Here is a 23,467-nt window from a genome sequence, read left to right on the forward strand (position 1 = left end):
AGCCTTTAAGAGGCTTCTAGAGTGCCCCTGGGGGCTGGGGGGGGGAAGTTGAGCAAAAAATGGCCCATTTTTTGCTCATTTATGCCCTCCACAGCCCCCAGGAGCACTCTGAAAACCTCCTAAAGGCTATGCACAGCCATTTTGGTGAAGGGGGCAGAGTTTTGGGAGGCAAAAAATGCTGTATTAAGTGTATAAGATGCACCCAGATTTTTAGCTTCTTTTTTGAGGGGAAAAAGATGCATCTTTATACTTCGAAAAATACGGTATTTTATGAAAGAGTAAACAAATAACTCCAGTGGGGAGAAGAGGCTGCGGGCCGCTTGAAATTTGAAAAAGGGCCACATTTGGCCCCCGGGCCGCACTTTGGACATGCCTGACCTAGATGAATGCTTAGTAGGCGGAAGCAGAATTTTTTTTTTCTTATTTTCCTCTCCAAAAGCTAAGGTGCGTCTTATACTCTGGAGCGTCTTGTACTCCGAAAAATACGGTAAGCCATTTTAATTCCCATGCAGTGCAAGCATCCAACAATCTATTAAACTATTACATTTCAGTTCTGTTCCTCCAACCTACATTTCGATCCATACTTTCAGTTTGTACCTATGCTCTCATATTTTTAAAGAAAACGACTGTCGGGAAATAATAGAATCTCTGTTTCTTTGGGAGAGAGAGAGAGAGAGAGAGAAAGAACAAGAAATTGAACATTATTAAAGATTGTAGCAGAGAGCTAGCATCTTTTGACCGTGAAATTTGCAAGTTTGATAGAAATCGTAAATCCCAGCTAAACAGCTTTGTGGTTTGAATTAGTTGATATGCCTTTAATGGATTTGGAGAATGGTGTGTTTCTCTGAGTCGGCATGAGTCTGAGTCTTATGGCCTAAAAGATATAACCTTATCAGTTAACTTTTGGAATATAGATAGTCCTTCCCTTCCAACTCTGCTATTGTACAACCACAATTGAGCCCCAACATTTCCATTGCTGAGCGAGATACAGTTAGTTACATGGGTTTTGCCTCATTTTACGACCTTTCTTGCCACCGTTGTTAAGTGAACCACTGCAGTTGTTAAGTTAGTAATGTGATTGTTAAGTGAACCTGGCTTTCTCGTGGACATTTCTTGTCAGAGGTTCGCAAAAGATGATCACATGAGATATTGCAACCGTCATAAATATGAGTCGGTTACCAAGCATCTGAGTTTTGATCGTGTAACCATGGAGATGCTGCAGTGGTTGTAAGTGTGAATAACGGTGATATGCCACTTTTTTCAGTGTCGTAACTTTGGCCACTAAACGAATGGTCGTACGTTGAGGCCTTAAAAAGAAATTGGATAACCATTTGTCTGAAATTGTATGGGTTTCCTGCCTAAGCAAGGGGTTGACTAGAAGACCTCCAAGGTCCCTTCCAATTCTGCTATTCTATTCTATTCTATTCTATTCTAAAACCAACTGAATTATATGCAGGTAGAGCTTGATTTACAATCATTCATTTAGTTACGATGGCACTGAAAAATGGGACTATACTATTCTATTCTTACCTTCCATTGATTAATTCTTGTGCTTTTTAATCTCACCTTATTTTCTGTTTTGATAACCATATACTGTTTTCAACCCACATTACTCTAAGTTTTTTAATGGTTAAACTGTGTGTCTTTCCCCTCAGACAATTTAAAAAAAACTTAGACAATTTTTCTGCTTTAAAAAAAACTTGCCAGAGTTGCAAAAGTTGATCATCACATCAGGACTTTTAAAAGCCCCCTGAGATTTAAAAGCAAAGAGCATATAATAATACAATCTGAAAACCCAGGAGCTGGTAGTGACTTAATTTCTTCTGAGTTTACTTTTGGGTGGTAAACAAATATTTATAACGCAAATCTCATCAGCCCCAAAAAAAGATAAAGTGAGAGATTGTGTTTATCTCTGTTTATATTGGTTTTTTTTTTCTCCTGATGAAGTTTGTGGAGAGGAAGGGGATGGTTTTAGTTATAATGTTTTGTTATTCCCCCCACTCTAGACGAAGAAGAACTGGTTATGAACAAAGCCAAGCTGTATTTAACAACACCCTGGGAACAACTGGTGTCGGATAAAAGTTGCTGCTAGTTAGAACATCAACAAAACCATATGTTTCTGTCGAGAATGATAGTTTCCTGCTTTATCAGGGCTGCCAATTACTCCCCCGCACAATATTTGCCAATTTTGTCTTTTTTGCTTTCTTTCTTTTTCAATTAATTTTCTTCTTGTCTCCTTTCCTGCCTCCCCCTCCTTCTTCTAACACGATGCCTAATTAATCCTTTACTTACATTCCACAAAACACAATCACTCTGTTTGTACAACCAGCAAGGACAAAATAAGCAAGCAGTCTACCAGATGGTTTAACTGCAATGGTCTGGGAAACGCAAAACACAGAAGGACAAAACTATCTAAGCCTCCCCTTGACTAGCATATCCTGTTGGCCCAGCCTGCGGGAAATGAGCTTACCTGAAGTCAGGTAGATGTCAGCTTTTTAGCAGTTTTAGTCCTTGATTTGCAAGTCATTCATTTATTGACTATTCACAAGTTACAACAACATTGGAAAAAAACAATTTATAACCGTATACAATACAATACAATACAATACAATAGCAGAGTTGGAAGGGACCTTGGAGGTCTTCTAGTCCAACCCCCTGCCTAGGCAGGAAACCATATACCGTTCCAGACAAATGGCTATCCAACATCTTCTTAAAGACTTCCAGTGTTGGGGCATTCACAACTTCTGGAGGCAAGCTGTTCCACTGATTAATTGTTCTAACTGTCAGGAAATTTCTAAGTTCTAAGTTGCTTCTCTCCTTGATTAGTTTCCACCCATTGCTTCTTGTTCTACCCTCAGGTGCCTTGGAGAATAGTTTGACGCCCTCTTCTTTGGGGCAACCCCTGAGATATTGGAAGACTGCTATCATGTCTCTCCTAGTCCTTCTTTCTATTAAACTAGACATACCCAGTTCCTGCAACCGTTCTTCGTATGTTTTAGCCTCCAGTCCCCTAATCCTCTTTGTTGCTCTTCTCTGCACTCTTTCTAGAGTCTCCACATCTTTTCTAGATCGTGGTGACCAAAACTGGATGCCGTATTCCAAGTGTGGCCTTACCAAGGCATTATAAAGTAGTATTAACACTTCAAGTGATCTTGATTCTCTCCCTGTGTTGATGCAGCCTAGAACTGTGTTGGCTTTTTTGGCAGCTGCTGCACACGGCTGGCTCCTATTTAAATGGTTGTCCACTAGGACTCCAAGATCCCTTTCACAGTTACTACTATTGAGGAAGGTACCACCTATACTGTACCTGTGCATTTCCTTTTTCTTGCCTAAATGTAAAACCTTACTCTTTTCACCATTGAATTTCATTTTGTTAGATAGTGCCCAATGTTCAAGTTTGTCCAGGTCCTTCTGTATCTTATGCTCACATGACTGTCGCAACATCCCCGTGATCACATGATCAAAATTCAGATGCTTGACAGTTGATCATATTATCTTGGTTGCATTGTCTACTTACCTTTGCAGGCGCACTCGGTAGCAGGCTCCGCCCACCCACCCGGATGTCATCAGGTTCCTTTTTTGACGCTCTGCGCATGCGCAGAAGGTGGTGCGCATGCGTAGAGGTGGCACTCGTGCGCGCTCATTTGCAAACCGGTAGGGAAGGCAAGTTCATTTCACCCATGGAATTGACTCGCTTAACCACCGTGTTATTCATTTAACCGCTGCAATGATTCACGGAGCAACTGTGAGAAGAAAGGTCATATAATGGGGTTAAACGCACTTAACTGTCTCGCTTAGCAGTGGAAATGTTGGGCTGAATTGTGTTTGTAAGTCGAGGACTTTCTGTAGTTTTTAACTGGAGGCCATTCTGCCCCTCCCTTCCCCTCCACCCCACGGTGGCCTTAGTACAGGGGTGTCCAAACTTGGCAACTTTAAGACTTGTGGACTTCAACTCCCAGAATTCCAGAGCTGGCTGGGGAATTCTGGGAGTTGAAGTCCACAAGTCTTAAAGTTGCCAAGTTTGGACACCCCTGCCTTAGTATATTTTAAGGGAGCCCTTGGCTGAAAAAATAGGTAACCAGGGGGAGCACAGACAAGCAAAGTGTATTATATTGCGAGTACTCTTGTTAATGCTAGAAAATGCACTGGCTATTTTCCCTTGTCCTTATCTGGTCATGGCAGCTGGACAGAAGAGGCAGAGGGAAAAAAACAAAGTTGGAAGGGGCCTTGAGTGAAAAACGGTTTACAAACAACGGTTTTGATAAAGGAGAATATTTCTAGCTCAGGGTTGAACTGAGGGGTCCTTGGTGCTCTCTGAGCTTGGCTCTTTTCTTTCAGACGTTTCATTACCTAGCTAGGTTACATCATCAGTGCTAGTAAGGAGTGCATGTAAACCGAGAGTGCATGTAAGCCTTCTTCCTTCTGACGATGTTACCGAGTTGGGTAATGAAACGTCTGCAAGAATATAATCGGCCACAGTGAACACCAAAGAGGTAAAGGTAAAGGATCCCCTCGCACATACGCGCTGGTCGTTCCCGACTCTAGGGGGCGGTGCTCATCTCTGTTTCAAAGCCGAAGAGCCAGCGCTGTCCGAAGACGTCTCCGCGGTCATGTGGCTGGCATGACTAAACGCCGAATCCGCACGGTGGTTCCTATTTTTTTCTACTTGCATTTTTACATGCTTTCGAACTGCTAGGTTGGCAGAAGGTGGGACAAGTAAATGGGAGCTCACACTGTTACGTGGCGCTAGGGATTCGAACTGCTGAACTGCCAAACTTTCTGATCGACAAGCTCAGCGTCTTAGCCACTGAGCCACTACGTCCCGACACCAAAGAAACACCCACCCACCCCTTCCCAATTGTGGGTTTAAACCAGGGGTGTCCAAACTTGGGAACTTTAAGACTTGTGAACTTCAACTCCCAGAATTCCCCAGCCAGCTGGGGAATTCTGGGAGTTGAAGTCCACAAGTCTTAAAGTTCCCAAGTTTGGACACCCCTGGTTTAAACCAACCGGTGGCTCTTCTTAAGTGTGAAATAGGAATTATTTTTTTTTGCTTTTTCATCCAGAGTACATTTTATTGCAAACAAAACAACCATTGTCTGCGTTGTCTGATTTGTCTACAAATGCAACAGAAGAGAGCATGATGTTAAACAGGAAGCCGCTCTTTTTACGGGCGTTTGTTTGGATATCTGCCTTTGTGAGCTGAATGTGGATTTTTTTTCCTTGCCAGAAACTCCCCACATCATCTGGTCCGAAACGGGATAAAATTTCCGTTGAGTTGAGCTGGAGAGGTCCACGTTGCTTTCTTGGCAGCTGGGAAATTGTCGTTTGTTGTAGCTTTCCTTTCTGGTTGTTTTTTTCCAACCTCACAGTCACTGCTACAGCCTTGGCATTTCCTTCTGGGGACTCATCTTAAGAACTAACCGTGGCTCACAACCTACCTGCATTTTCTGGCTTAACCCAGGTGGGCTGTGCCAGGTAGTCCTCGAATCGAGCCCCAAATTTCCGGTTGCTACACAAGGCAGCTAAGTGAATTTTGCCCCCTTTTACAACCTTCCTTGCTGCAGTTGCTAAGTGAATCACTGCCACGGTTAAGTTAGTAACATGGTTGTTAAGTGAATCTGGCTTCCCCATTAACGTCGCTTCTCAGAGGGTCGCAAGAGGCAAACCACGTGACCCTGGGACACGTCATAAATATGAGCCAGTTGCCAAGCGTCCACATTTCGATCACGTGGCCATGGGGATGCCCAATGGTCATAAATGTGAAAAAGGGTCATAAGTCACTTTTTTTGAAGTTCGAACAGTCACTAAACGAATGGTTATAAACTGAGGGCTACCTGTACTGGTAAAAATATGGTTGTGAGGTAATGCCCCCTCTGCATTTTGGGGAAACTGGGTGGGTTTGATCACGATTTAAATCATGATTTAAATCACTAGTAAAAAGGCTTGATTTAAATCAACCCGATTTAATTCATAATTTTTAAAGAGCAGCTGTCATCTCTGTTCTGCAGGGGCTTCTCTGGCCCCCTGTTGATTCATCAAAAGGCCCGTTCACTTTAATGGGATGACTGGTGATGGGGCAGTGACACAACAAGGTGAGGGACATGGCAGGTAGCAGGTGAATGGATGCCTAACCCTAACCCTAACCCTATCCATAATGGGTATGAAATGACAGGTGTAAGTCTTTCAATACAATACCAGAGTTGGAAGGGACCTTGGAGGTCTTCTAGTCCAATCCCCTGCATAGGTAGGAAACCCTATACCGTTTCAGACAAATGGCTATCCAACATCTTCTTAAAGACTTCCAGTGTTGGGGCATTCACAACTTCTGGAGGCAACTTCTGTTCCACTGATTAATTGTTCTCACTGTCAGGAAGTTTCTCCTCACTTCTCTCCTTGATTAGTTTCCATCCATTGCTTCTTGTTCTACTCTCAGGTGTCTTGGAGAACAGTTTGACTCCCTCTTCTTTGTGGCAACCCCTGAGATATTGGAACTCTGCTATCATGTCTCCCCTAGTCCTTCTTTTCATTAAACTGGACATCTCCAGTTCCTGCAACCATTCTTTGTATGTTTTAGTCTCCAGTCCCCTAATCTTCTTTGTTGCTCTTCTCTGCACTCTTTCTAGAGTCTCCACATCTTTTTTTATATCGTGGCGACCAGAACTGAATGCAAATATTCCAAGTGTGGCCTTACCAAGGCCTTATAAAGTGGTATTAACCCTTCACGTGATCTTGATTCTCTCCCTCTGTTGATGCAGCCTAGAACTGTGTTGGCTTTTTTGGCAGCTGCTGCACACGGCTGGCTCCTATTTAAATGGTTGTCCACTAGGATTCCAAGATCCCTTCAATATAAGGACTCATTCTTGCTGGTAGTTAAAAATCTTCAAAATGAAATTTTTTAAATTTTCTATTTAGCTTGCAGAGCTTGGATTCATTGAATGAGTTTACCCAAAATGTAAATGTTGCAGAATACACAGCCTTGTTAGATAATTAAGCTCCATTTCATGCTGAATAAACTAAATTATTAAGGTACCTTAAATAGAAAACTATCTTTGGATATATTTTTTTACTCCAAAAGCATTTTATTAAAATAAATTTGATAATTTTTTTAAAAAGAAATCTAAATTTGTAACAAACTGTTTTATTTTATTTTTTTTAAAAAAATCATCTATTTTTATTCACCCTGTGGGGAAAACAACATCCTCTAAAATGGCCGTCATGCTATGTGGGGTTTCTATGATAGGAATAGGCTAGCCAGCCGATTGGTAGATAACAATAGCAACTTTAGGACCTGTGGACTTCAACTCCCAGAATTCCTGAGCCTGCATGGTTCAGGAATTCTGGGAGTTGAAGTCTACAGGTCCTAAAGTTGCCATAGTGCACAACCTCTCGCCTAGCTTGCCCTAAATCTTGCTTATTTTCCCGCTAAGTCATCTCACTGGTCAAAGAGAAAAGGTGGCTGGTTTAACGGGATCTGAAAATAAATTGGAGTGGATTTTCTGCACAGAGATGGGACAAGTTTCCTTTGATTTTTTTCAAGAAGAAGAAAGTAGCTGAGAAGCCAATCAGAGTTGTCGTATTTGATTTTGGAGAAAGGCAGCCCAAGCATCGCGCTCGAAGAAAATAATTACGCAGATTCAGGTGGTCCTCGACTTATGACAACAATTGAGCCCCAAATTTCTGCTGCCGAGTGAAACACTTGTTAAGCGAGTTTGGCCCGTTTTACGACCTTTCTTGCCACAGTTGTTAAGCGAATCACGGTAGTTGTTAAAGTGGACAAACTGTCGTTAGGGGAATCTGGCTTCCCCGTTGACTTGGCGTGTGTCGGAAAGTCGCAATAGGGGATGATCACATGCCCCCAGGACAATGCCACCGTCATAAGTGTGAGTCCGTTGCCAAGCATCTGAATTTTGATCCTGATGGAAGAAAAGTCCATCTGCATTCAGTTCCAAGTAGGGAAAAAGACACTGGAAACATGGAGGCAGTTTGGAAAGATGGTTTAATGGTGGACAGGATCACATGCCTTGGAGCTCCTGCGTGAAAAAGGGAAGAGATGCTGAGAGTCCCTGGGTCTTATGCCCTCTCTGGGCTTTGAACTTCCTGGGGCACAGGAAGGAAGTGTATCCTGATTGGTTGCTGTCAGAGGTCATAGCTAGCTTTATAGGTTGTCTGTGTGCTAAGTTTGGTTGAATCTTGGGTGATGCAAAGAAGGGCAATGAAATGGCTCTGTCTGAAGGGGTAGATCTTTGTTATGTAGAATAGACTGGCTCGGGCCTTAATGGCCCATTGATGGTGGGTGGAGGGAACTATTAAGAGTGAGTCTGTTTCCTGCCTAAAAATATATTTCTCCATTTCTCATCCAGGGAAATACATACAATATTCTGCCTTTTTAATGTTTCCTAAAACATTTCATTCTTCTAGGAGAGGGGTGGGGTGCTAACTTCCTTCAATCCCAGGGATAAGTGCAACGGCCGTAAGTGTGAAAACCGGTCACGGATCACTTTTTTTCAGCCCCGCGGTAACTTTTGAACGGTCACTAAACGAACAATTGTAAGTCGAGGACCACCTCTCAAGCAAGTTGACGTCTATCCTGTAGAGGCAGAGTAAAACAAAAATATATATGCTGAATTAACTTTGCCATAAACCACGTATTTCCGTTTCCACTAGATTGGCGATCGTTTGGAGAATGACGGAGTTGTGGTTTGGGTAACCTGTGTGGTGGTGGATCCTTTTTTTTTCCTCCTAGGTGTGCAGGAGAGGAAAATGCCCTCGGCATCCCCCCCTTTTCCCTCCTCCTTCCTTGCCCTCTTGCTGAGCTGAGGTTCTTGCAGGAATGAGCTTTTCTGCTTGCAAAGCACATTCCTCAAAGCCTCAAAAACTCAGTTTTGGCACTGGCGGGATGGCCTGCTGTTGAAGTCAGAGCCGGGCCCAATTTGACAGTCTTCCTTAACAAAAGCCGAAGCGGGTTGCGGTGTGTGTGTGTGTGGTGGTGGTGGTGGGGTTGGATGGAGGCAAGCAAGCTAATGGAGACCCTCTTCTCAATTGTCAGCTGCTTCTCCTCTTGACCCTTCAAAGGACCTTCTGTCTCTGGGGAAACAAAGACCCCTTCTGTAACCCTTCGAGTTTTGTATGGGGATGGGATTCGGTCCCCTAGGGGTAACTAATGCATTTTTAATTATTATTATTTTTTCCAGTTTATCTCTTTTCCTTTCTGTCTACGTGTGTTAGCTCTAGGGTGGACTTGATTTCAATCATGATTTAAAATCACGAGTAAAAAGGCTTGATTTAAATCAACTCGATTTAAATCATTTTTGCAGAGCAACTGTTCATCTCTCTCCTCTGACCCGCTGTTGACTCACCGACAGTCCCAATTTTGCAGAATATACACTCATGCTATGTAACTAAGCTCCATTTCATGCTGAATAAACTAAATTATTAATGTATCTTAAATAGAAAACTACCTTTAGGTTGATTTTTTTTGCTCCAAAAGCAATTTATTAAATTAAACCAAAATAATATGATTTTATTTAAAAAAAAAAAATCATTGATTTTTATCCACCCTGGTTAACTAGCTGTAGCGCCTGCTGAGCTTGATGGATTTCAGAAGATAAATAGGTTTATTTGAGAGAATCCCAGGCTAGACTGGAGAGGTGAAAAATGTTCCAGAAAAAAGACAAAAAAAGGCCCACTGCTTCAGTAATGCTATCAGCAATCTATATATCTATATGATTATCTATCTATCTATCTATCTATCTATCTATCTATCTATCTATCTGTCTATCATCATCTATCATCTATCATCTATCATCTATCTATCATCTATCTATCTATCTATCTATCTATCTATCTATCATCTATCATCTATCTATCTATCATCTATCAATGTGTGTGTGTTCGGGGAGTGTGTTCTATTAAGATAAAGCCTGTTGTGCCTTAAAATGGCTTCTACCGTACTGCCCTAAAATGGCTTCTACCGTACTGCCTTAAAATGGCTTCTACTTTACAGCGCTGTGGAGTTGCCATGCTAACGGCTTCACAGTACTCCACAAGGGGGCTCCCTCTGGTAAGGGGGAAAATCCAACATTAGAAATTGCGGCGACGTTCATGGAAGGAGGGTTGGGATAAATAAATACACGGACAGCGCCAGGTTATCACCTAGTAAATTCATAAATAGTCCCTAAGCACTGAGCTTGACTTGAAAGCGCCTTTACTTTTCCATCTCTAGAGATTAGTGACATTAAAAAAAAAATAGAAACACTTCTTTTCTTTCTTCGAGTCAGGAGGATCTGGAAATTGAAATGTAACGGGTTTAAAACAGGTCATAAAAACATAGCACATCAAGAACTATGCAAAATAAATGAGATTGAAACGAAATGACGTTTGCCAAGTATTGGGCCACGTTGAGAGCATTTTCTCTTGCCAGCATGAGGTCTTTCTCTATATGTTGAAGGATATTGGAGACACCGTAGAATACGTGAGATACGTTGAGAGAGAGGGGGGGGGGGAGAGTCAGAATAGAGCTGGAAGGGTCCTCAGAAGTCTTCTAGGAGCTTAAAATCTCCACTGATGAAGCACTCACAACTTCTGGAGGCGAGCAGTTCCACCGATTAATTGTCCTCACCGTTAGGAAGTTTCTCCTTAATTCTAGGTTGCTTCTCTTGTTGATTAGTTTCCATCCGTTGTGCTCTCTTCTTTGCGGCAACCTCTCAAAATACTGGAATATGTTATCCCAGTGACAGCGAACCTTTTAGACACCCAGTGCTCAAAGGTGCATGCGCACGTGCAAAAGTGCACGTGTGGACATGCGCATGCGTGGACATGCGCATGCATAGACTCAAAGATCAGCTGGCCGGTGGGAGGCAGAGCATCTCAACACTGCCAGCGGTCGCAAGAGGTGAGATCTTTTCCTTTCGTGAGCTTCTCTTTTCGTCGTTTGCTGGGAGAGGGGGCGGTCTAGAAATCCAATAAATAAATAAATAAATAAATAAATAAATAAATAAAATAAAGGCCACGGAGATTTGACCTGGGACAACGGCGCTCATGCCAGCAGAGAGGGCTCTGCGTACCACCTCTGGCATGTGTGCCACAGGTTTGCCATCATGGCGCTATCCTGTCACCCCAATCCTTCCTTTCTCTAAACTAGCCCTACCCAATTCCTCCAACTTTCTTCCTGTGTTCTCGCTATACGCTTATCTCACTAACAATACTTTGTGCAACATCATGTCATTTTGCTTTCTCTCTCTCTCTTTTTTTTAAAAAAAAACAGGGTTGTGAAAGAGGAAATTTCAGACGACAACGCAAAGCTTCCCTGCTTCAACGGGCGAGTGGTGTCGTGGGTAAGTAGCATTTTTGACGGAGTATCTTCGTATGCTTCTCGTGTTCCGCGGTTCTGATGCCAATTCAGCGTGCCTCATCCGCGGGGCTTCTTTCCCTGACCTAAAAGAGGTTCCTCCCTTGAAGATGGGGCAATTGATTTATTTATGGAATGTCTGCACAGCCCGTTTCACCTACCGTATTTTCCGGAGTATAAGACGCACTGGAGTATAATACGCACCAAGGTTTTGAAGAGGCAATTTTTTTTAAAAAGTAGGTAGGTAGATAGAGGGATTGAGAGGGAGAGAAAGAGAAAAATACAGTAGGTAGGTAGGTAGATAGAGGGAGGGAAGGAGGGAGGGAGGGAAAGAGAGAGAGAGAAATACAGTAGGGAGGGAGGGAGGGAGGGAGAGAGAGAAATACAGTAGGTAGGTAGGTAGATAGAGGGAGAGAGAGAGAGAGAGAGAAAGAGAGAGAAATACAGTAGGTAGGTAGGTAGGTAGGGAGAGGGAGAGGGAGAGAGAGAGAGAGAAAGAGAGAGAGAAATACAGTAGGTAGGTAGGTAGGGAGAAGGAGAGAGAGAGAGAGAGAAGGTAGCTAGGTAGATGTTTCCAGGTGTATTTATCCATGTGCTGGAGAAGGAAATTGCTGACATTACGCAGCACCTAAGACTTTGTTTCTGCTGGCACAGCACTTGATCAATCTAATTCTCATCAATCAGTTAAACAGCTTTCCAAAAGGGAAAAAACAGTTTTTGCACTCTGCAAACCTCCCAAAAATGCCCGTTTTTCACAAAAATGGGTCTGTTCTTTTTTTAAAAAGGCATGAATAGGCTTGGGGGAGGATTGCAGAGTGCTCCTGGGGGTTGGGGGCAAAAACGAGCAAAAAGGGAGCAGTTTTTCACGAAAACGGGTCTTTTTTAAAAAAAGTAATTGCATGCATAGCCTTACGGAGGCTTATAGAGTGCTGCTGGGGCTGGGGGGGGGGGGGAGGGAAACGGCCCTCTTTTTTGCTCATTTCTGCCCTCCCCAGCCCCCGGGAGCTCTCTGAAAGCCTCCATAAGGGTATGCACAGCTATTTTGGTGAAGGGGCGGGGCTTCGGGAGGCAAAAAATGCTGTATTCGGTGTATAAGACGCACCGAATTTTCAGCCTCTTTTTTGAGGAAAAAAGGTGCGTCTTATACTCCGGAAAATACAGTAGATGACCCTGGGCTTTTTGCCACATCATACAGGTAGTCCTTGACGTACGACCATACTTTAACCCAAAATTTCTGTTGCTAAGCGAGACAATTGTGATTTTGGGCCCATTGTGTGGTCTGTCTTTCTCACCACAGCTGTTAAGTGAATAACTTTCCATTATTCCCATTATTATTCCCATTAACTTTGCTGGTCAGAAGGTTGGGAACAAGGGATCGCGTGACTCTAGGGCAGGGGTGTCCAAACTTGGGAACTTTAAGACTTGTGGACTTCAACTCCCAGAATTCCCCAGCCAGCATGGCTGGCTGGGGAATTCTGGGAGTTGAAGTCCACAAGTCTTAAAGTTCCCAAGTTTGGACACCCCTGCTCTAGGATACAGCAATGTTCATAAATATCACCCAGTTGCTAAGTGGGCGAATTTTGATCACGTGACTATGGGGATGCTGCCACGGTCGTTAAGTGTGAAAAATGGGCATACGTCCCTTTTTCTTAGTGCCGTCGTAAGTCTAAACGAAAGGTTGTAAGTCAAGGATTACTTGCAAGGTGTTGTTTTATGCCAGTGATGGTGAATGGTTTTCGTCTCGGTGCCAAAAGCATATATGCGCACAACAAGAATTTAATCAGCACCCAGCACCGCGCACAGGTTTTTGGGACCCTGGGGAGGGTGGAAACGGCCCATTTCCCGACTTCCGGTGGGCCTGTTTTTCGCTCCAAAAGCTTCCTTGGAGCCTGGGGATGGTGAAAATGGCCTTCCCCGGAGGCTCTTCGGAGGCTGAAAACGCCCTCCCGGAGCCTCTGCGCGAGCTCTATACTTACCTGGCATCACATGGAGACTCCTGGGAAAGGAAGGGGAGTGTGGGTGGGCCAGCCAAAAATCAGCTGCCCAGCTCATGCATTTGTGCCACCTGCCCGATCTCGTGCGTGCGCTGGGCAGCTGATTTTCAGCTAGCCCACCCACGCTCCCCTTCCCAGCTCGGGCAGGTGGCCCGCATGCTGTAGGTTCTTTTAGTCTTATGCCATCATAATAGTATGTGCTGTTTTTGTTCTCCGTTCCTTGTGTTGGGAAGGAAGGGAAAAAAAGAGCGTAGCTGGACCCCTTTGCCTTACGTACAACAGGATAATCCCACCTGTTTACCTGTCCAGTGTCCGACTGGCTCAGCAGGTTGCCTGAATGTAGCCTCATGTTGGATTGGCTGCTTAACCTTGCTCACTTGACGTTAACTGCAACCCAACGAAGGAAGTAGGAGGACGGAAGGTGATTGAATGGGAAGGAGGAAGCAGAGGACATTATGGGTTGTGGGGAAGGTAAACTTGGGGTGATTTCCTTGTTCTTCACCTGGCTTATATGTCCTCCGATAGGAGGAAAAGGCTGCACAGGCTTGGTATCTGCTCTGACCGAGGCTTCACAAGAGCATGAAGCAAACTCTTTGTCCCGACATAAGAAGAGGGAGTCAAACTATTCTCCAAGGCACCTGAGGGTAGAACAAGAAGCAATGGGTGGAAACTAATCAAGGAGAGAAGCAACTTAGAACTGAGGAGAAATTTCCTGACAGTGAGAACAATTAATCAGTGGAACAGAAATTGCCTCCAGAAGTTGTGAATGCCCCAACACTGGAAGTTTTTGAGAAGATGTTGGATAGCCATTTGTCTGAAACGGTATAAGGTTTCCTGCCTAGGCAGGGGGTTGGACTAGAAGACCTCCAAGGTCCCTTCCAACTCTGCTATTGTATGTATTGTAATGTAATTTAATGAAAAGAAGGACTAGGGGAGACATGATAGCAGTCTTCCAATATCTCAAGGGTTGCCACAAAGAAGAGGGAGTCAAACTATTCTCCAAGGCCCCTGAGGGTAGAACAAGAAGCAATGGGTGGAAACTATTCAAGGAGAGAAGCAACTTAGAACTGAGCAGAAACGTCCTGACAGTGAGAACAATTAATCAGTGGAACAGAAGTTGCCTCCAGAAGTTGTGAATGCTCCAACACTGGACCTTTTTAAGAAGGTGTTGGGTAGCCACTTGTCTGAAGTGTTATAGGGTTTCCTGCCTAAGCAGGGGGTTAGACTAGAAGACCTCCAAGGTCCCTTCCAACTCTGTTTATATACATATACATATAAAGTGTTCAAAGCACCTGGTGTGCCCAAATATGGGAGGCAGCATACTGCTTCCCTTTTGCCTTTCAGCTCCACCCTAGGAGCCTTCCAGCCCAGGTTCGAATCCCAGTAAGGGTATAGCTAGCTGATGAGAGCTAAATATCTTGAAATAGATCTATACTAGTCTCCCTTTATTTATCAGCACAAATGCAACATACACATACACACACACACACACAAAATAAAAAGTACATTGAAGACTATACATTTGCTGTCCTTACATCTTTACAATCTGAAGGCCCTTAGATCCTCCCCCTCCTCCCCTCCCCTCCTCCCCCCTTTCCCTCCACCATGAATCATTGATTAGTGATGACTTAGGAGATGTACCAAGCCTTTTGGGGGGGGGGGGGAAAGGGATGTTGCAAAAAGAGAGAGAATAGGAAGTTGCAGAGACACAACCAGCCATTACACTCTCTGCAGTTAAACCCCGCTCGCCCTGTGAATGTTTTCTTGTTCGCGGGTGACTTTTTAACAAAAGGACCGTCTGGGTTTGATTGTACGGTGCAGTGAAGAATGCCAACTTGTTAATCCCATGCAAATCGAGAAGCCACACACAAAAACGTTGTAAAAGTGTAGAGATCGAAAGGGAGGCTTAAGGTCTCCTTGGAGGAGAAAACTTCCCACCCTGCTTGGGATTGCTTGGTATTCCTTAATGGGGGCTTAGTGGGTATCCATGCGATGCCATGGCATGGAGGATTTTTTAATAGAGCTTGCACACGAATGTAGAAGGAGAGGTAATTTTTTTCCCCAGGCATTTTATTTCCCAGGCATTTCTGTTAGTTATAGAAGAGAATATTTGTAGCTCAGGGTTGGAATGTGAGATCCCTGGTGCTCTCTGGACTGGGTTGTTTCCTCGTAGATATTCTGTCACCCAACTAGGTAACATCACCATCAGATGTGGGTTTCACATTTTGTTACCACTGGTTTGTACCACTTCCACGCATGCGTCCGGCCTTCCGCGCATGTGCTTTGCTCGTGCGTGTGCCAAGACCTCAAAAATATGCCTAAATAGGATGACGTAAGCCAGGGCACCCATGATTTTTCCACTACAGGTTCGGGTGAACTGGGCCGAACCGGCTGAATGCTACATCTGATCAGGGCTAGAAAGGCAAAAGAGGACAAAGAGGAGGAGGAGGAGGAAGAAGACTGTGGGGTCCTTGGTGCTCTCTGGTGATTTCTTGCAGACGTTCCTTGACCCAACTACGTAACATCATCACGGCTAGAAGGGGGGAGGAAGAGGAAGGAGAAGAAGGAGAATTAGGACTCTGGGGTCCTTGGTGCTCTCTGAGCTTGGTTGTTTCCTTGCAGATGTTCTATGACCCAGCTAGGTAACATCATCAGTGATAAAAGGAAGGAGGGGAAGGATTGTGGAATCCTTGGGATTCTTGGTGTTCTCTGTTGTGGCCTCCCAGCAGAGCTGGCATCAGATTCGGAGAGTGAGGAGGGTTGGGGAGGAAGATGGGCCAGTCCTGGAGTCTGGGGAAGGCTCTTGGAGGGCTTTGTGTCGGAGGCAGAGAGGGGGCCAGAGCCGTCTGACAGTTATCAGCTGCCTTCAGAGTTAGACATCAGTGAGGCAGAAGAACAGCTGGAGCCTGTTCCCAGTGTGCGCATGTGCAGAGTTGCCAGACGAAGGGAATAACTAAGGAACAAGGGACGACTTGGGAGTAAGGCCACAGGTGGATGATGAATGGCCCCTCCCAGAGGAAATAAAAGAGGAGCGACAGGGGAGTGGAGTTTGCAGGAGACCATTAGTTCGCTTCATTGGTCCGTGACTCTCTGAGGCTCCTTACCATGTTCTGCAGATCTCAGCCTGTCAGTTCTCAAAGCCAGATAAGGTCTGTGACCGTAAATCCTCCCTTGAAAGACTTTGCTGGATGTGAAGGAGCAGAATTCACAGCGAATTAATAAAAGGGGGAAGGAGTTTGCTTCCTGCTCTTGGGAAGCCTAGGTCAGAACACTCTCTGAACTTGGCTGTTTCCTTGCAAACGTTTCATTACCCAACTACATAACACCATCCATGTATTAGTAATATTTTGCAAGAACCTTGCCTTGCCGTCTCTTCAAAAGGAAAAAAAAAATTCTTACACCCTCCCACTTGACCCATCTTCTGTGAACCTTTCTCCTTCCAGCTCGTGTCCGCCGAGGGATCTCATTCGGATGCTGGGTCCGTGTGTGCCGAAAGCCAGCCGGAACTGCCACCCTCCATTGAGCGAACTGGAGGCATCGGAGATTCCAGGCCTCCTTCGTTTCAGTAAGTCATGCAGCAATGCAATGAGAAGCTTTGGAGTGAGCAGAAAGTTGCTGTGTTTGAGATGCGGAACAGTTCGAGCCTGGAAATATTGGGCCTTTTTTGCAATATAGGTTGCATGGACAGGTCCCTCGAGTCGGTGGCACATTACAATACAATACAATATCAGAGTTGGAAGGGACCTTGGAGGTCTTCTAGTCCAACCCCCTGCCTAGGCAGGAAACCCTATACCGTTTCAGACAAATGGCTATCCAACATCTTCTTAAAGACTTCCAGTGTTGGGACATTCACAACTTCTGGAGGCAATTTCTGTTCCACTGATTAGTTGTTCTAACTGTCAGGAAGTTTCTCCTCAGTTCTAAGTTGCTTCTCTCCTTGATTAGTTTCCACCCATTGCTTCTTGTTCTACCCTCAGGTGCCTTGGAGAATAGTTTGACTCCCTCTTCTTTGTGGCAACCCCTGAGATATTGGAAGACTCCTATCATGTCTCCCCTAGTCCTTCTTTCTATTAAACTAGACATGCCCAGTTCCTGCAACCGTTCTTCATATGTTTTAGTCTCCAGTCCCCTAATCCTCTTTGTTGCTCTTCTCTGCCCTCTTTCTAGAGTCTCCACATCTTTTCTACATCTTGGCAACCAGAACTGAATGCCGTATTCCAAGTGTGGCCTTACCAAGGCCTTATAAAGTGCTATTAACACTTCACTAACACTTCATTAACATTGATCTGCATGGATCCATTACCAATGGATTTCCTCGTTGGATACCAAATCTGACACCAGTTTTTAAATATAGCAATAGCACTTAGAACAGTGGTTCTCAACCTGTGGGTCGGGACCCCTTTGGGGGTCGAACGACCCTTTCACAGGGGTCGCCTAAGACCATCGGAAAACACATATTTTCAAAAAAATACGCAAAACATGAAATAATTTTATGGTTGGGGGTCACCACAACATGAGGAACTGTATTAAAAGGTCGCGGCATTAGGAAGGTTGAGACTCACTGACTTAGACTTATATGCTGCTTCATAGTAGCCCTCTCTAAGCGGTTTACAAAGTCAGACTATGGCCCCCAACAATCTGGGTCCTCATTTTGCCCACCTCGGAAGGACGGAAGGCTGAGTCAACCTTGAGCCTGGTGAGATTTGAATTGCCAAATTGCAGGCAAGCAGCAGAAGTAGCCTGCAGTACTGCAGTCTACCCACTGCGCCACCGTGGCTCATATATCGAAGATCTGGGAGAAGACTCTTGGACAGTTGAATCAGTGGCTTTATAAGTAGCCCTTGACTTACAACCATTCATTTAGTGACCGTTCAAAGCTACAAGGGCACTGACATACGACTGTTTTCCACACTTACGACCATTGCCGCATCCGCATGGTCCCGTGATCCAAATTCGGACGCATGGCAACTGGCTCATATTTATGACGGTTGCAGTGTCCCCCAGAGTCATGGGATCATCTTCTGATGAGCAAAGTCCACAAGGAAGCCAGATTCACTGAGCAAACCGTGTTGCTACCCTGTTTTCCCAAAAAATAAGACCTCCCCGGATAATAAGCCCAATCAGGCTTTTGAGCGCATGCACTAAAATAAGCCCTCCCCCTGAAAATAAGCCCTCCCTGAAAATATTGCCACACAGCAGCAGCCATTAGGTAACCGTGCTCACTGCCTCCTGCACCTCAAAAAGAATAAGACCTCCCCGAAAATAAGGCCAAGCGCTTATTTTGGGGGCGGGGCGGTCAAAAGAAAATAAGACCCTGTCTTATTTTCGGGGAAACACAGTAACTTTCCAAATGCAGTGATTCCGTTAACAAGAAATGAGGTGAAACTCACTTGACAGCTGTCTCGCTTAGCAATGGAAATGTTGGGCTCCGTTGTGGCTGTAAGTCGAGGACTATTTAATTTGTTTCCTTTTTAACACGAGGGCGGGGAAGATGGGCGTGTCATCCCTGCTGTGCAGGGTGAAGTGGTGGGATCCAGAGTGGCTTCCGTGTTTGTTGCATGATTGAGTTGGCCGCCAGGACTTCTGGATGGCAGTGTCAGGGTTCCAAGTAACACCAACAACGAAAGGAGACCCCGAGGCTTGAGGTTCCTCAAAGTTCCATTTTATTAGAGATGTCATGTTGGCACATCTGGGCAAAACCCGAATCTGAAAGCTTCCAGGTTTTCCCCACCCAAACGAAAGTCCAAGCAGCGGCTGAAGAGGGCCGTGGGGTACCAGACCAGCAGGTGCTACAAGCAGCTCCAGTGGGCCCTGTGGCAGGACCCTGCGTGCCCCCCCCCCTCCCCAGCAAGAGGACGGACTTCTCGGGCTGCACGGCTGTCCCCCTTGAAGGTCCGGGCCCCGCCTGCACCAACCCGGCCTTCGTGAGCCACGAGCAGCCCTGCCATAACTGCTGAGGCCAGGTCTCCGCTGGCAGCACGGAGGGGCCGGCCTCAGGTCACTGGCCCTGGATGCTCTCCCGCACCTGCCCTGTGGGGGCAGCAGAGAGCAGCCGGGAGATGCCTATGGGGGCGTGTCAGCAGTGGGAGGAAGGAGGGGGCAGGGAAGCCCCAGTGGGAGCCTGGGAAAGAGCTGGGGGGGGGGCAGTGAATCCACCTATCCATCCCACGGCCCAATCAGGCACCGTACCAACTGGAGATGCCTCCCAGTCACGCCACTCCAGGTGCAGGGCAAGATGTCCTTGACTCTGAGAAAGGAATGTTATTTAGACTATATATCTTCCATTCTCCATATAATCCCGCCTCCCAGTTTCCCACAGCATTAAACGTGGCGGGTCTGAAGGCCCAAGGCAAAAGATGGCTTCTAGGCCTGACAGGCAGCTTGCCTAGAACAGAAATACTCATTGGTTGGGATTTATACTACCTAGTGAAATACACGTTTTTCGCCTTGCAGCCCAAATAGTGGAGGAAGCCGAGAGAACTTGGACAATGAGACAGAGACAGACTCCGTGGTGTCGGTTCAGAGGGAACGGCCTCGCAGGAAGGAGGGTCCCGAGCACGGTGAGGATTCCCCCCCCCCCGGAAATAAAAACTGTGGCTGTGTTCGCACAACATGTTTCCTTGTGCTGAATCCTAATTTACTCAGTTTATCCCTGAGGCTGGATTTCTCCCTCCAATTGATAAGCTAAAATGCAGTTGGTGAGTTTGGGAACTGGGTGAATTTAACGTTTGAGTTGGTTTTTTGTTTTTGTTTCTGTGTTTCATATTAATATATGGTCTAATGTTTTGACCATTTATGATTCTGTTTTGCTTTATTTTGTGGTTGGTTATTTGTTGCTGTTGTATGTTTACCCAGAGTCCCGTTCTTTGATTTGGATGGCCTTATCAATCCAATAAATATTAGAAGTGGAAATAGATTATATATTTTTAATCCAGCTTGGGTCTCCTTCAAAGATCTGGGCCTTTTCCTGGGCTTACAAGGTAGCCACGCAGGGTGAGGGAAATGCACGCTTGAGTTCAGCAGGCCAGGTGAGACGTGGTGAATTTGACTCACACACGCACACCTTCCTCTCTGACTGATCTACTCATGGGGTGCTTATTTTGGAATTAAAATAGAAAAGGCTCACCCAACCTCAACAGGCCACATACAGGAGTGTCAAACTTGGTTTCATTGAGGGCTGCATCAGGGTTGTGCTTGACTTGGGGGGGGTCCGGGGGAGTCGTGGCCAGGATCGGGGGTGGCCAGCTTGATGTCACTTGTGTGATCAAATGCCACTTTTCCTAGTAGTTTGTTTTGGCAATGCTCTGACAGCGAAAATGGAGCACGGGAGGGCCACGGGAGCTCTGTCTTGTGCTGGCAGAGGGCTACAGGAGGCCGTTGCAGCAAAAAACGGAGCATGGGAGGGCCACACGCGGCACTTTTTGCTGTTTCCATGGGCCAGATCTAAGGGGCTTGACAGCCCTGGTGTAGGACAACTCACTGCGGCTGACTCACATCAACCATCTCTCCCTGGCCATTTTGTCCAGGCTGACTCACTGTGGGCAATTCGTTGTGGCCAACGTGCCGCAAGTGAGCTGTGATTCTACTTGTCCCTCTGGAGTTATCCCGCATTGAATTGTCCTGTGGCAAGTTGGGTGTGGCGAGTCAGATGCAGTGAGACAGTTGGAGTGAGTTGGCCGTGGCAAGTTGTCCTATTACGACATGCATTGCCTTATCATCCCGACACAGAAGGTGTAATAGAAAGAGTGAATAAGCAAAACCAGCTGGTTTAATTTGTACTTTTCACAAAGTACATAATTTTCCACAAAGAAAAAGTCTCCGTCTCTGTTTCCTCCAGCCCCCAGGGTGAACGGGATGACCAAGGGGGACCGGCGGCGGGAACTGGGGGGCTATGAAAGCTCCTCCACCCTGATGAGTAGTGAACTGGAGACCACCAGCTTCTTCGATTCCGATGAGGATGATTCCACCAGCAGGTAAGGAAGAGAACGAGGTGAAATGACTCTTGTAAATGATGCTGTTGGTCGCTTTTTCTTTCCGACTTGATGATGGAGGATTTTCTCTGATATGGGCTGGGATTGAACCCTGCATTCAGCTGATTTATCGAATAAGTTCCAGATGGTCAGGTTTACCTCATATGCTAAAGTACAGGTAAAGTATAGGTAAAGTAGTCCTTGACTTACGATCATTCGTTTAGCTGCTTTTTGAAGTTACAACCGCACTGAAAATCATGCCTTACGGCCGTTTTTCATGCTGGCGACTTGCAGCATCCCCCGTGGACATGTGATCAAAATTGGCAACTAGCTCGTATTTATGACGGTCTTTTGCTTCTGCGGATGATACAATAACGGTTTGTTTAGGGATAATTCGGAATTGCAACGCCATTGAAAAAAGTGAGTTAGCTTAAGATACAGAGTAAAAAATAAAGATGTATTTAAAAGTTTTGATTTTTTAAAAAAAAGTTTAATACTTCGAAGGAAAGAGGAGGGTGAAAGAAATCACGTCAGCACCTTTTGTGGCTTCTGACAAGCCAGGTCAATGGGGAAACCAGATTCACTTAACAACCGTGAGACTAACTTAACAGCCACTTAACAACTGTGGAAAGATAGAGATAAAATGGGGCAAAACTTAACAAATGTCTCACTTAGCAACAGACATTTTGGGCTCAATTGTAGTTGTAGGTCAAGGACCATCTGCAACAGGTTTATTCATCAGATTGCCTGTGGACACAGATCCTACTAAGGGAAAGGTGGGGCATGATGGCCCCTCTATGACTTGTGGACTTCAACTCCCAGAATTCCTGAGCCAGCATGGCTAAATAAATAAAGAGGGTCCTACTTCGAATCCCATTGGTCAAAGAACGCCAACGTTTGGGATCCCAAAGAAGAGCCTTCGCTGCTGCAGTGGCCACCCTTTGTAACATCTTACAGGTAGTCCTCATCTTACAACAGTTCCCTTAGTGACTTAGTTACAGCAGCACTGAAAAAAAGTGGCTCATGAATGTTTCTCACAGTTACAACCATCAAGCATCCCCATGGCCACATGGTTTACATTTGGATGTTTGACAACTGACTCCGTTGAAGCCAGATTCGCTTAACAAATGTTTTACTCACTTAACAACTGCTTAACGAATGTGGCAAGAAAAATCATAAAATGGGACAAAAAAACTCACTTAACATTCTCACATACATACATTCTCATAACATAGCAATAGCAATTGGACTTATATACCGCTTCATGGTGCTTTTACAGCCTTCTCTAAGCGGTTTACAGAGTCAGCCTCTTGCCCCCAACAATCTGGGTCCTCATTTTTACCAACCTCAGAAGGACAGAAGGCTGAGTCAGCCATGAGCCTGGTGAGATTTGAACTGCTGAACTGCAGCTAGGAGTCAGCTGAAATAGCCTGCAGTACTGCCCTCTTAACCATTGCGCCACCTCGGCTCAATTGTGGTTGTAAGCTGAGGACTGCCTGTACTCTGTAAGGTAAGATTTGAGTTATTGGAAGATCCATTTTTAGCTACACCTGAATGGTTACACTGAATGACTCTTTTAAGTTCTCACCCAAGAGCCCAAACGTGATGTCCTTCGTCGCAACTTATTTACTGCTTCCTGACGAAGCAGGCTTCTAATTCTTCCTCTGCTGTTTGTCTTGTAGGTTCAGCAGCTCTACAGAACAAAGCAGCGCCTCGCGCCTCATGAGGCGACACAAACGTCGGCGGCGGAAGCAGAAAGTAGCCCGAATTGAGAGGGTGAGAGGCCTGACTGGGCGGTTGGGGATGGTACAGTGTGAAGGACAGTGGGTCAGGATCCACACCGTGTGAAGAGTTAATATCGCTTGATAAGGGCCTTGGTAAGGCCACACTTGGAATACGGCATCCAGTTGTGGTCACCACGAAATAAGAAAGATTTTGAGACTCTAGAAGAGGGGTGTCAAACTGGATTTCTTCAAAGGCCAGATGCTGGCCAAAATGCGGCATAGGCGGCGTGTACGAGCCCCCCGCAGCCTGTTTTGGCTGCAGGAGGCCGTCCAGGTCAAAAGCGTGGTGTATGTGTGGGGCGCATGCTCCCCTTCACACGCCCCATTTTGGCTGCTAAGGCACCACGGGCCGGTCCTTTGTTATTTCTA

At 45.4% G+C, this 23,467-nt stretch overlaps 1 protein-coding gene across 4 annotated transcripts in view; it reads left to right on the forward strand.

Annotated features, from left to right (window-relative positions):
- DVL3 (dishevelled segment polarity protein 3) overlaps positions 1-23,467 on the forward strand; it is a 90,942-nt gene that overhangs the window by 26,801 nt on the left and 40,674 nt on the right. For all 4 annotated transcript variants that reach the window (XM_081956050.1, XM_081956049.1, XM_081956052.1 and 1 more), the window contains exons 2-6: positions 11,267-11,336; positions 16,788-16,909; positions 19,798-19,904; positions 21,182-21,317; positions 22,997-23,090. In XM_081956050.1, coding sequence (XP_081812176.1) covers positions 11,267-11,336; positions 16,788-16,909; positions 19,798-19,904; positions 21,182-21,317; positions 22,997-23,090 — 529 coding nt within the window. The remainder of the gene's footprint in view (positions 1-11,266; positions 11,337-16,787; positions 16,910-19,797; positions 19,905-21,181; positions 21,318-22,996; positions 23,091-23,467) is intronic.

Source organism: Natrix helvetica, assembly GCF_964273705.1.
Source record: "Natrix helvetica genome assembly, chromosome: 5".
NCBI classification, from domain to species: domain Eukaryota; kingdom Metazoa; phylum Chordata; class Lepidosauria; order Squamata; family Natricidae; genus Natrix; species Natrix helvetica.